The sequence below is a fragment of the Varroa jacobsoni genome, unplaced genomic scaffold, assembly GCF_002532875.2.
Source record: "Varroa jacobsoni isolate VJ856 unplaced genomic scaffold, vjacob_1.0 scaffold_837, whole genome shotgun sequence".
NCBI classification, from domain to species: domain Eukaryota; kingdom Metazoa; phylum Arthropoda; class Arachnida; order Mesostigmata; family Varroidae; genus Varroa; species Varroa jacobsoni.
In genome coordinates, this window is record NW_019213739.1 from 9,404 (window position 1) to 23,768 (window position 14,365).

Here is a 14,365-nt window from a genome sequence, read left to right on the forward strand (position 1 = left end):
AGGAAAACTGGTACATTACGACATTGAAAAAGAAAACTGGTACATTACGACATTGAAAAGGAAAACTGGTACATTACGACAAACTTTTAAAAAAATGCTAGTATAAACTTTGTACTTAAAAATATACTAGTACAATTTTAAAGGAATACTTGTACAACAATTTGAAGGCTAGTACGACCAGAAGAAGGGAAGTCTTGTTTTCGTTAAGTTTCTCTTAATCTTTGTAAACCTGCTAGGTAGTCCCAAATTGTCAATTCAGCCTTGTTTCTATTGACTGAGTGCAACTGATGAGTGAGTTTAGATGTTTACGCATGTCGATTCTTATTCCCAACTATCCCAATCCATGTTAGCTTAACATGCATTAGGAATCTGGTTCTGTAATCAATAACCCGTAATGCTAATCGCTAACTGCGTTCTATAGATGTAGTCACAGTTCAGCATTGCATTACCAATTTTGATTCTAATACAATCGACGCCGTTTTATAGTCGGCGTAACAGTGCTTTCTAATGGTTGTGCCAACTGGCGCCGGATGCGTGACGGTTGGTCTTAAATTAGATAACACGGTAGCAATTCTTGGGCCTATTCATGTACGGCACTGTTAACCGAGTACATATCGGACGTCTCTGACGCTGACTGTATCATACGCGCTACCTATTGAAATGCAGTCTGTGCCACTATATATCTAATTCCTCCTCAATGAATAATTTAGATGGAACTGCCTTGCTTGTAGCTGGCAAATTGATTAAATTTTATTTTTTCGATTGATTTAGTTCTTAGAAGAATTTTTACTACTACCACTTGTGAAATAGAGAACTTGTTGCAACTGGTCAGTAGGCTTCTTATAGTAATCCTTTACGCACACACATTTACGCATATATACGGCTGTAGATTATCTGTTATAAGGAACTGCTCATCTACACACAAAGATAGTTGCCGTAATGCTCGACGAAAACTAGCTACCGGAAAAAAACTAGCGACGAAATGCTAGGACGAAAACTAGCGGAAGAACACAGGAAGTTCACTGCCGGAAAATTTTCCCAGTTTACCTTATTGTAGACGTTGAACCACTCTGGATGATGATTCATTTTTTCTGCATGCAACGCTACGCGGCTCATGAATCCGAATGCCTCATTGAAGTCCTTGAACATCACCTCCTTGTATATAGCGTCACGTCCTGATGTAATTGTCCAACCCAAAGCCAGCAGGGGCGCTAGCTCTTCCGTTCGCTCCGTAGGTTTTAAGGCGTCCTAAAAATAATTGGCCAATGAAATTGGAATAGTATATAAAGCACTTGAGCACTATATCCGAACGACAATAGATCAAAAGATGAATATACGTTGAGCAATCAGCCGTTAAGTTGCCATTGTTATCAGAGTTGCTTCTAGCTTACAGTCGAGTCGAAGCAATAATTCATTCTCTGTAAGTCAACGGCATTTTAAAAAGCTTACCTAAAAAATGATTACAAATCAGGGGAGTCGGTCACTTCCATAATCGTATCTGCCTAATGCTCTGTTTTATAAAGATATTACGAATTAAAATTCCATTCTATATGAGAGAATGAGAATAAGTCTTTGCTTCAAAATTCCGTTTTGAAAGTTGTTCGCATTAGTTTCCACTGTCACTTTGATTTAAGCTGTGTTACCCCTAGAAACAACAATGTATGTACTGTTGTGCTCAATTGTATTACATTTAATGTTGATCAATCCAAGGAAAATTTAGCAAAGTCTCTAAAGGGCCTCTATGAATGAATGTTATGCACAACGTTCATTTTCACCCGCACCCCTCTCGGTCACGCAATGCACAAGAGAATGACGACGAGAAAAAACCGACGGACTTCGCGTATTATCGCTCAAAGATGCAGTTCTCAATCAGACCCGACAGACATTCTAATAATCGCCAGAAACGGTATCTTACAGATGGAAAGCAGACATGGCGGGTGTCAATTGACTACTCTGGCTGCCCACTAAGTCAAAAAAAACTGTGGTTCACTGCTCTAATAGAAAAACACCGCGCATTAAAATTCGGCTCTTTTTAACTAAGTAAAAGTGTTGAGAAACAACTAGAAAAATTGAATCAGAAATTTTACGTTGACTATAGTTTTCGCAATATTTTCGGCGATTTTCAACGGGACGAATCTCTTCCCGGTCGTGACTAGCCATATGGCAAAGTAACAATATGTAGAGACGCTATTATTAATATTACATTAGAAATACTACCACTATTATGATGAAAAATATCAGTTGGATGCAGTATCTCGAGCGAGTAGGAAACGTGAGGCCGAATTTGCTAGGTCCACGTAGATAAACGTTTTTTTTTTTATAAAGATTTTTCGTATCTCTGGGACTGTACGCATGGGTACATTATTTTTCAGTGGACGGAAGCATGAAATTGGATTGGGAAAGCCGTTCCGTAGCGCGTGCAGTTCACGGACCGACTGTTTATACACATATATATTGTGATAATCTGTGTTTTTGGCTAAGTGCTATTTTAGAGCACATTAGACCAACGAATATCTAGAAAAACTGCAACATTTGGTAAAGCGTTGTTATAGTCAATACGCGTTATATAATAGCTACCTAGATATATTTAGATTGAAAAGCGTCAGAATAGACTCAACTGCATAATCGAGTTTACAGTCTGAAAACGTAACTTTTTTCAGTTCTGCGTATTCCCATTGACGAATTTCGAGTTGGTCCTTATTCACAGATACCAAATGCAAATGTGAGCAAAACAGCATTTGTGAATGTAATTAAACCAACACGCATGTCCGGGTTGATATTCTGTTTACCGTACTTTGGAGCATGACATAAGTGCTCACATCGTCGGCATGGCAACGATACATGTTATGCAAAATGTAGGCACGAATTGCTGGACACCATTGACAAACTGAACTTAACGTCAGCTCCTTGAAATATGTACATCCTATCTGAGGACGTACATATTACGTTAATATATACTTTACGTTAAAGTCAAACCATCAAATATATGAGAACCTACCATGTTGTGAATCCTGCTGGAGTGTAATGCACGTCTTCGTTCACGCACTTACTGCATATACGCACCGTCGGGTCCCGTTACTCGTTGAAGTGACACGTCATCGGTCAGATGCGAAAAAAACGCTGTTAAATAACAGGCTGTATTATTAGGGTGCCGGCTATGATTGCAGTCGATCGAAATGACAAGGTTATTGCTAGGAAAGTTAGTTTATTCTCGCTCACATAAGTGCAGGGCAAAGTGGCATTTTTCGGCCAGCTCAAAGTGTCTCGATCGAATTATGTTATTTCAGTCGATTTGTATAAAAGCAGGTGTTTTATTTTAATACTACGTTAATTCTAAAATACCAAAAAAATGTACCATGCGGCGACTAACATTTCGCTGTAATTTTTGGTAATAGCTCTTTAACAGCTCTCCAAAATGTGCGAAGTGCAAAGAATCCAATGGAATTAGAAGCAAACGAAGATCCCACAGGCTTGTACAGCAGACTGTGCAGTAATGGTTGCAAGCGTTGTGTGTGATGAAAAGGATGGAGGACCCTTTCCACCGTCTGTGAAACACTCACTGATAGGCTCCAGAGGTCGGCCAGCTACTGGCCGCTGACGACAAGCAAAAGCACCGTCAACAATGTTAAGGAAAAAAGACAATTTGCTAGCTTCTCCCGGTCAATATTGTCCACCAATGTCGGTCGGCAATCTGCGTTACCTCGACGAGGGATACGTTCTACCGTATTAGTGAAGAGACACGCACACACTAAAACCTTGGAGTTAAAAGACGCAGTAAGTCCTAGTGGCTTAGGCAGGAGAGTGGTTATCAATTTCTGGTTGTCGACCGTGTTTGCTTATTTTTAGATAGACGAATACTGTACGGTAGCTTCCGAAACCTGCGCGTTCCCACAGGGGTTCGGCCGTGAGGTGACCCCCCTCCAGAGTAGAACTTATCGGCGCGGACATCACATCGCTACCGCCCTTCGTATCTTTTTTTCTTACTAGATGTTCAGTTACCTGGAAGGACACGAGGTTCGTGGCGCGGAAGAAAGGTCACCTAAGCAAATAAACTCACCAAGGCAAAGGATTCTTTCAAACTTTCCTATACTGTATTATATATAATGAAGATAATTCAACGACATGAATGAGACAACGAAAAGCTGGGAGAAGTCAGAGAAGTTCAAGCTTTTACATGGGTTCCGGGTAGAATACCTGAGGGATTCTCTATAATAATATTGATGATCACTCTGGTAGTCTGTGACTAGGGGGTTGTCAAATGTGGGTCCGCTCTTTGAGGAAAGGCTTCAGAAGTTAAAGCGCTGAAGCTGAAGCACTGAAAGTGCTTGAGCCGAAATCGATTAGAAAATGGTAAGCTTAAACTGATATAGAAAACTTGTTTAGTAATTAGAGACCACAAGAAGTGAGTTGTCATCGATTTCGTAGCGATGGAACGTTTAGCGAAATAACTGCATGGCCAGCTATTTGGCAATTCTTTCTGGAATCTTAGGCGTATAGTGGCTGCTGATTTTGTTAGTACTATGTTATTAATACAAGCTATCTAAAAGGATGTCCAGTTGCCAGAATCGTGTTGGAAGGCAGGGTGTCATACGAGTTTGTCTACCAAGGGTTAAAGCCATGTTTATACCGGAAGAATCCAGAACAACCTTGGGGAATTGACTATTGTCTTTAGTTCCTCCAGATAATATCAATCGTGTATGAACAGAGAAAAATATCTACCTTGAAATTAATTAAATACGAATTATTATTATTATTATTATACTATTATATATAAATAGTTAATAAACGCAAACCAGTATACGAACAGTTCACTGGATAGTAGGGAGTCGGTTAATGTCGTTCGTGCTTCCGTCCTAGAAGCGTGGCTTGGTCTTTACAACAGACGTAGATCTGTTAATTAGCGAAAAAGCCTCTTCTATAACAAAAATTATCATCCTGCCTACACGGCTTTCTATGCTTTGTTGTTTTAAAGTTGTATTATAGTCGGTTCGTTAACATTGTGTACCTCAGTTAATTTATCTAGCTTAATTAGCTGAAATGTGCACCTGATAATTACTGTCGCCGTTTCACTAATATAAATGTGTGGTAGTTACTGATGGCATGTGTGTATGTATAATTGCTTTATAAATTAAATAAACCAAAAAAATGGGAGGTAAAAAGAACCCAATAGGTATACATACCTAACATAACTCTTTAACATACATTTTTCAACATTCTTTCTGTCGCGCCTAAACCCTCGATGGCATAATATTTGAGCTATCCATTGTTGTTCTCCTTTACAAATAGGATTGATTACGTCCAAACACGTTTGTTACAGTTTTGCTTTACTATAGAAGTATCGTCACCGAATGTCAACATGAACGCGGGGAAAAACGGGACGGTAAACAGGACGAATGCAAATTTCAACTAGATTATCATATTCTGAAGAAACAATCTATTTGCCTGTACTTGCATAATATGTTAATCTACACAGGGGCGATTAGTTGGCACTTTATACATTGGCTGTTAGCAGTGACTAATTTGTGCTCAATGATAAACAATGATAGTAATAGCTAGCAGTAATTTCCTGCTGCTGCCAGCATGTACCATCACTGCGCGGAACGGCGTAAAACGCAGGAAGTTTTCTCGATCAGAATCCATTAGATAGCTATTTAAGGTTGTGTTTCGCTTAAGGCGCAGACGACGCTTAGGGCGGAGTAAGTAATATCCTGCCATTGGCGTCCATGTTGTTGTTGTTGTTGCTGTCGTCTGCACCATTGATGGAACTCGGAGCAGGAGATGAAACTTCAATATTGATAATAATAATAATAACAACAAAAACAATAGTAGCAGCAAGTTAAACGCCAAGTTGCCCTCGCAGGTTGGATTAAGTTCAACCATCACCACTCACATGCGTTGACCTCCATAGTATGGTACGACAGCGCAACGGAATAATTACGTTGCGTATCTGCTTCATCATGTTCTGTGTTGGTGGTGAAATTCGCTGACCATACGGCAACGGACCACGATTAAACACAATATTGTTCATAATGATAACGGCAACGAGTATGTCCACGTACATATAAACGACAAAGATTGGCGAAAACGACAACGATAATAGTTGTATGGCTGTTGCTAGTGCTGCTTCATTGCTGTTACACGAGTGGCACTGCAGACATATACGTTCACTACGTGCACTTTAGGGTACGTGTATCTGTTATTCGGTGCCTGTACGGGTGTCCTGTACTTCGGGGAACGGGGGGAAGTAGATACTGACAGCGCCATTGTATTTCTCAGTAGCGGTAGAAGAGTCGAAGTGGAATCTGTATTCGAAGCTGTTTTGATGTGCGTATCGATTCTGCGCGGATAGAACCCCTTTTTTAGTCAATGTGATCGGTACAGTTTGTGGCCATGTATACGAATAACAGTGGATTATACGCGGACGCTGAATGCGAAGTCCGCTGTAAAATAGCGGACTTCGCATTCGATCCGAATGGATCCGCCAAATTTACAGAAGACAACGATTGCTTTTTGATTGTTGTTAGCAGGGGAAATCCCTCGGTGTTTATCTGTTCAAAACTGTTTATTGACTGATTTACGGATTTCACTACAATAGAGCGAATTACTGCTCTCTTCATCTATTCAAACAGCTCATTACGGTGGTTAGGTCTATTCTGGTCGAAAAAAATCATTTGTTTTGGCGATTTAACTTTTGAAGATTGGGTGTGACTGCTAATGGTTATTTACGCAGACATGTTTGATGTCCGTCAACTTCACAAAACACAATCATTCGACTGGCAAACGAGTTAACTGGCTGCCTTTTTTTAGGACAGAGTCATCCATATTCCAATTTTATCTTTATTTATATTTTTTAATTGTCGTACAGTTTCACCGTTCCGATTACTCGGAACTGTTTAAGCAGTCAATTAGGCACGCATAGTATCCATACTACAACATAACAAAAGTTGTGCGTATAGGAAAATCTAAGAGCGCCTATCGACTTAACTCGTAGTACATACATAAGCATGTAGTTGAAACTGCTTTTTCTTTTGTTGGAACATATTCAGCCATTTCGGTGTTCATTGATTACTAGATCTCGACCGTTGGTGTTTAGCGCGGTGCACTTACTGGCTGACTCATTGCTAGCGATTTGGCTGCCGATAGCCGAACCCACGTTGCCAAAGCGTGTTCAAATTTGGCCGGATTCCTGCTGCACCAAACCCAATTTAATGCGTCACTTCCGGTGCCAGAGAAGGTGGTTCCGGTAACTGTGGCCGAAGCACCAACTGCCGTCGCTTACCAGAATTTTTTGACTCACTGTATCAAACTCTTCATAGACAAGCGCACAAAATCATCAATCGTGTACCGCTGGTAAACGACAGAAGTTCTACATGTTGCCAACGTCCTTTAATTTTATTCGATTTGCTGTTGCCAACAGAGTAGCCAGTAGCCAGTAGTACTAGTAAACGCACGAATGGTTACGATAAAGGGCACTTTACAAAACAATGCCGATACAACAACAACAACAAAAACAGCAGTATTACGAACCACCGCGGAAGGAAGCTATACACTGTTAAGTGCACATCTGTCGTTACGGTCTTTTGTAGTCAAATCTACTTCGCACCGCAATGGGTCAAGTATCGCTAATGTCTAGACATGCGCCTTCGTAGCTAAAAGCTGGTCTGATCAGTCCAGTGATTAAAGACCGATACGCGAGCAGAAAGAATGTCGGCTACTTTGTAATCGCAGGAAGACGGGTGACAAATTTGCACCAATGCCTGCGTAGCACAGGCATGTCTGAAATATTTGACTGGAGATGAGGCAAGGTTTAATCGACGGGTGGACTTTTACCCAATCACAAAATGGTTCCCGGAAATACTACGTTCAGTTTTGTTCCGGTGAACATTAGAAACGTCCCATTTTATTCCTACAATATTTTTCTCTATGATTTTTGCATAAATTTGGCTATTGAATAGACGAAATAGTTGTAGAAATAAGTGAATCGACGTTGTAGGTAACGTCGTTTAGCGGACGATTAAATAACGCGTTTTTGTTTATTGCTGATGCTTTTAAACGCGGAACGTACATCTGACAAGAACAAAAAGCTTCTAATAGATGCCATTACTGCTTATATATGTATGCTGGTCAGCGAAATACTTTCGCTTCATCCACTTCATCGACATGTAAAGACATCTGCCAAGCTAGATAAACATACATACGTAATGTAGGCTAAATAAATAGTTGGAATACGTTTTAGTTTAGGCCGCGTAGTGAGGGGTCGGTTTTCGAGTACAGCTAATTCCGGCTTGTCATGGAACCTCGTCGAAGCTGAGTCGGAACTGCAAAGGGCTTGGAGAGTGAAAATTTCGTATATTTTCAAACAAGGCTCTCGAGACACCGTCACGAGTTTTTGGCCCATTATAACGAAAGAGTGTTTGCCGCCTAACTGAGATTATTTAGTTAGCCGTTTGGGAGAATGAGCAGATGAGTTACGATATAGAAATGCTCCCTTTAAATGGAAGGCGTAAGGCGAGTGAGGCTACAAGTTCCTCCGAGGAGCTCTTCGGTGAGTTTTGCAGAGAACCGAGAGGTTGCCTTGAGAATTATGCACTGCCTCAAAGGACAATGCGTTGTTTCATTGAAACTGCAAGAGTGCGTGGACAAGCACAAGCATGTTTATTCTAATAGTCTTCATGTAGATGTCGTGCCATTTACAGCCTCTATACAGCGTCTATATAGACGCCCTGTAACTGGCTTTATAAATCTACATTATTTTTTTGCTAACTCAAATATAGCGATTCCTATCGAACGGTGTTAGAATACCAATATTCGTGGCATGCTCATTAGTGGAGAATCTGCATCCAGAGGTACAGTGCACAACTTTTAGCCTTTAGCTCAATATCGCCGACACCCACTGTGAGACCTCACAGCAAGTATGGTAATTCAGATTTCACTCTTCGTGCCTCTACGGTGCATATGATGGATGCTGCTGCTGCTGCTGGCGGCAAAGAGCACGCCTGGTCGCAGGTTCGCATCGCGTTCAACACGATGTCGATCTAAGTGATCTGAGACTAACTGGGAGCACTATGGTTACTATTAACGACAGTCGGAGCCCGTGTCGGGTAGGAGAATTGCTGACTACACACATTAGTAGTATAAATATTTAGATGTGGATGCTGCTCTTCCACGTCCAACGCAGCTCTTCTGCTATGTTATATTTAAATTGTGTAGAGCTTGCGGCGTTTAGAGCGTTAGATCAAAGTCAAATTAACAGTAAATAGATGGTTAACTGCTATACGGAACTCGTTATTGAGGAGTTGCAGCCTCTGCGGAAATCCAGTTGGGTTACTTTCGAGTAAAACAGGTCTTTCATACGAATTTATTTCACCTGCAATCTACGGTATTTTCAGTAACAGGTTTACACAGGTTACAACGATGGAAAGTCTCTATGAAAGAACACAGCAACTGAGACCAAACGATTGTTGCATCCTTTACCCGATTCATGGGGATTTCACATAGTGTCGTTAGTGGAAATAGACTTACAGTAATTAAGTACTTAACAGCCTTGTTTTTTAGCTCAACCTCTCAATCACACTCGCTGAATCATAATGATGGCCACAACGTTTCGTAGAACGAGACAACTATATTTATAATAATAAACATCATTTTCCTATAGAATAGTATCGTTACGAGTTGAAGCATCTGAGGAATCCGCGGGCGCCGGGTTTCCGTTGTTCTTCACCGGGATCAATCATTAAGGTTCGTTTCCACTCCTATCTATTGCACTGTTGTCTGAACTGAAAGTTAGATACGTATTTTTTTAAGCGATTTGCAGTTCATCCCGCTGGGGTCAACCCACAGTATTTAACAGCCACTGCAGCAGCGTTGGTTCAGGGCCATTGTAGCTGGTTCGAAAGGTGCGGGTGAGCAACGTCCGCAGAACCGGTATATGCATCAGGCCATAGATTTCACCCAGGACAACTGGGGGTGCGACCTCAGCTACAATCGGAACATTATGGCGTAGTACCCCGTAGCCCAGAATCGCTCGCGTCCGATGGATATCGGCACAACATGAAAATAGAGTACGGGTCAGTAGAACGCGCGTTTGAAATTGCGCGGACTGGTTAGCGCCGTCCTGATGAGGCAGTTACCAAAGAAGCATGGTTACTGTTAGGGTACAAAAAATACGTACGAGACGTGGCACCATTTCCGATGTATGTGAATCCACTATACGATGCCCAAAAATGTATCGTAGAAATAGCAATGTTAGTCCTAGTTTGAAGTATTACGGCCTTTGTTGTTAAGAGGCCTCTACGAAGTTAGATGCCTATTAGTTTTTGGAGGAGCTTATGGGACATTGTTTTGGGGTTGTCCGCTCAAACGTTTCCTTATAGATCTGAGTTGATACGATTTATGATAATGATTCTTAAGAAAATATTTTCCTGAGCCAGAAAGGCAATGGATAATGATAACGCTAGTCCTTGTTCCCTATTGAGCCTGGTTAGCTTGGCCTTTAGCTCGTTATGGAACGTTCAAGCAGATTCATATGTTATTATTCAGCTAGATTTATATGTTATTATTCAGAAATGCAGAGCACTCGAACAAATGTATTGCCAATCAGCGCGCAATCAATATATTAGTTTGAATTACAACCGTTATTATTCTACAGCTAATTATGTATTTTAGCCCTATCGATTTCTTTATCGAACTTCGATATCGATGATTTTAGCAGCTGTGATAGACCGTGACATAAGAAAACTGTTAAAATACATTTTCTGATTTCTTGTGTCTCTCGTATCCTGCTCATCCGACTCTTAAGACACTAATCAATTTTCTACAACAGCTGATCGTTTTAAATACAGGTAGTGTAATTGAAGGGTTTTTTTTAATTGTAGTCCTTGATCGCACTCCCCCCAAACGGTCCATTTCCAATGTGCTATTAGCAATATTGGAACCCGCAACAGTGGTTAGGCCGTACCTATCGTCGTTGGTACGTGTCAGTACGAATTCAAATTCACAGATAAAGCACTCATCATTCACACAGGGGGCACAGTCCTGCAGATGTCAAACCCCCACTGCTGAGCTGATTCCATAGCAGAACAAAGAAGTTCAGGTCGTATTGTAAATTATAGAGACCAGCAGATGGCATGTACGTTTCACGGTCGTATGCGCAGGCTTTCAACATGCAACAATGACTATCATTGCTATAGTACCTATTGTAATATAACAACGGTAGACTGGCATTTACTTAGGTAGCTGTTAGTGCGGTTTTTGCTATCGTCTGGTGATGCTGAGCTTCTTTATCGCCGCAGGAAGAGTTGCTGCTCTTCCGCAAATGGAGTAATAATAGAAGCAGGCGGGCGGGTGGGTCATTCCGTATAGAGGTTGTCGGATACAAGTTCTGCATTGGGAGACAGCAGATTGCTGTAAATGGGACGGCGCAACAAAGCGTACACGGAAATCAGCAAAAATAGCTGTTTATGGTGGCTGGCGATGTCTCTTTCGTAACCACAGGCTGTTGCGCTTCTGCAGCGAGAATTTGCTGACCGTTCGGCTTGTTTTAGTCGCTAATCGGGAAGTTATCGTTTCAACAGCTATGGTGACTGGAAACATCCTAGATTAATGAAAGGGCTGATGATCTCCCTCCAGACGTTTGAAAGTTGAAGAATGTTTGGTCTCGAGACAATTGGTAAGTAAGTTACTCTCGTTGTTTGCGGGTAAAGGTTTTCTAGACCTTACAGAAGACATCATTGGCGGCAGTACGTAGATAAAACACGGCAGCATCGCGGCTGAACTTCATCTACTTCTGATTTCAAAGGGCTCTGCATCCGAGTGAGGATATCTAAAATTTCGTTAGTTAAACTGAAACGAAAAGACGACGGACGTACAATGTGTGAATTCGTCCCGTCTGTACAAATTCGTTTCATACTAAAGAATATTGGGTACGAGAGCGTATCCAATAAATTTGTGGAGTTTTTACACTAAACCTATTGTCACTTTGCATGCCCAGTGTGTCCGGAAACTTTTAATAATTGGGTATCTACTGAATGAAAACGTCGGATTGACCAAGCTGTCTCTAGGTAGTTGCTGATAATGCTGATAAATTCATGGTATCGATCATGAGTTCTATGTCATGCAATCTGCCCTGTAGCAAGACTATTACTTACGGGGTTACTGTTTTGACCTGCTGGGTTTTGAGTAGCTAGAATCTGAATCGAACTTGTAAGCTGTGTGTTATTAAGTACATTTCTCTAAACTGCTAAGTGGGTCGCTGTTCTTACTCTGCGCTATTCTGTATTTTGACGAACAAATCATAAACCATGCGAAGCTCATACCGGAACATATTATTTGCTAAAAATCCAAATTTGACCTTCGACTTAGACATGTAATACTTTTAATACTGTTTGGGTTTCGAGTTGGCCATTTGGCACTGGTGTGCAGCTTGGACCCTTACGGGACCGATTTGCTTACTTTGCAGGGTAACATTATCTATGGACCCTATGTTTCTCCGATGGAGTTTTGAGGCACTTTAGATTTACCCATCGACCGTGAAACGATGCTTTCTAATTAACATGGCCAGCCCCTAACGCGGAGTAGATAACGAGGTCGCGAGCGCCCTAGCGGAGACGTAGATAAAAACTAGAAACCTCATATTCGTCTGCTAGAGTCGATCAAATTCGACGAAGAATCGTAATGGCCGATATAGGACTGATAAACGTTTACAGAGGACAATGACAATGAGCACTGCGACCACGTCATTGGCGATGTTTGTTTACTCTTAACGGTTAACTTAATTTGCACATTAGTACACACATAAACTATGTCACAAAGTATAGCACTCATCCGATTTGTCGCGTTCCGTTAAGCTACACTTAAAGCTTACTATTTATTTTACTACTATAGCTTTAGCTCAGGAGGAATTGTTTGCCGTATTAAAGCGCCTCGAGACTGTTAGATGAAACATATATAATCAAATAATATCTCTAGTTCATCACATTTTACTTTCGGTACAAGTCTTTTTCTAAGGGAACGTTCGGGGTCAGCCAGTTTCGCAGGTAAAACTAAATACTGTCATCGATGTGAACTCTTTAAAGGGAATAAAGAGACAGCTGTGTGTCTATTTGTAGAACTCGCAAAGGAGCGTTTTGCTATTACAGACGGTTTATAGATAGATTAGGCAAAAACAGACAGGCAGACTGTAACGTTTGAAGATCGAATTGCGTTTTTTTTTTTTTGAATAATAAGAGATTTCGCGAGCCAACCACTTCTTCTTGAACCACAATGATATAGGACGCCCCGAACGAAACAGCGTATCGAGTAAATACCTTTTGGAGAATTATATTGCCGTAAGTTCGCTGTTTGGTTCGTGTGCGTCGGACGCAGTGCGATTCTCTATTCTCGCGTTCTTTTTTTTTCTTTTGATAAAAAGTTCCCTTGGAACAGAAGAAAACCTGTATCCCTTTGATGTGCTTTAGAATGCTCGCGCCTGCATAATAACGCGTCAATATGTGGGTGGTCTACTCTGCTATACTAAATTGTAAAGTCTATTGAACATTGTTTTTGTTGATTGTATCTCTATCAATATTGTTAATACAAGAACAGCATATAGAAATACTTACTTAACCAACACTAAGTGTACTAATGTCAACATGAAATTCAAGTTCACCTTGAGAGTTGTCGAGTGTGATTCGTTTTCATTTTCTGCGTTCAAGACTGAGCATTGGCCAGGCATCAACTCTACCAGTACGCCAGGTATTCTGACGATGCTATAATTTGTTCTAATAATAATAACTTAAACAGCATTCGTAAGCCACTTTTAGTCCACTGGCGTGTCACTTAGCAGAACTTCATCGAAAGCTAGATCATATCCTAATGTAGCTGGCCTCTCCAGTCCGCTGTTTTAAGGTAAGAAAGGATTAAATTGCAACAGGTCAAGTCTCGAGGTACGTGACATAGGTAGGTCAACAAAGGACTTTGCATCCATCTACTGCCCACGCCATATTATCCATTTCTGCCATATTCCAACGCCAGCCATTAAATAGGGACGTAGCCCAGCCAACTGCCAGCAGCCGACTCTTCCATTCCTCATAGATCGCCAATGTATGTAGTAATGCTTTGCCGAGCTTCAGGCCTGCGTTGAATGCATCCACAGATCGTTGTAGCTATAGTGTTTTCACTGTCTTTTGTTTTCTAATTTTACGAACGGTCGTACGACGGTACGGCCAGTTGCGGTAAATTGCTTGCTACAGCATTGTGGCAATAGCGGGTCGCATAAGCGTTCGTTGTCTGAGAGACAGACGCGTTCTGACAGGCACGTTTGGACTAAGAGGTGGATAGCGGCGGTGTCGATTGACTATCAATTCTGAACAGATATGTGCGCGCGGTA

At 41.2% G+C, this 14,365-nt stretch overlaps 2 protein-coding genes across 8 annotated transcripts in view; one reads left to right on the plus strand and one right to left on the minus strand.

Annotated features, from left to right (window-relative positions):
- LOC111264226 (pterin-4-alpha-carbinolamine dehydratase) overlaps nucleotides 1-3,903 on the minus strand; it is a 6,071-nt gene extending 2,168 nt beyond the window's left edge. Inside the window, exons 1-3 of one of the 3 annotated variants that reach the window (XM_022839926.2) lie at nucleotides 3,561-3,903; nucleotides 2,999-3,120; nucleotides 1,048-1,248 (exon numbers count right to left, since the gene is read on the minus strand). In XM_022839926.2, coding sequence (XP_022695661.1) covers nucleotides 1,048-1,248; nucleotides 2,999-3,001 — 204 coding nt within the window. In that variant the 5' untranslated portion in view covers nucleotides 3,002-3,120; nucleotides 3,561-3,903. Of the gene's footprint in view, nucleotides 1-1,047; nucleotides 1,249-2,998; nucleotides 3,121-3,355; nucleotides 3,522-3,560 lie in introns of those variants that run through there. The other 2 variants (XM_022839924.2, XM_022839925.2) reach the window with 2 other exon arrangements.
- The window catches only part of Klp31E (kinesin-like protein 31E), a 62,885-nt gene that overhangs the window by 7,316 nt on the left and 41,204 nt on the right, over nucleotides 1-14,365 (plus strand). The window lies entirely within an intron of this gene.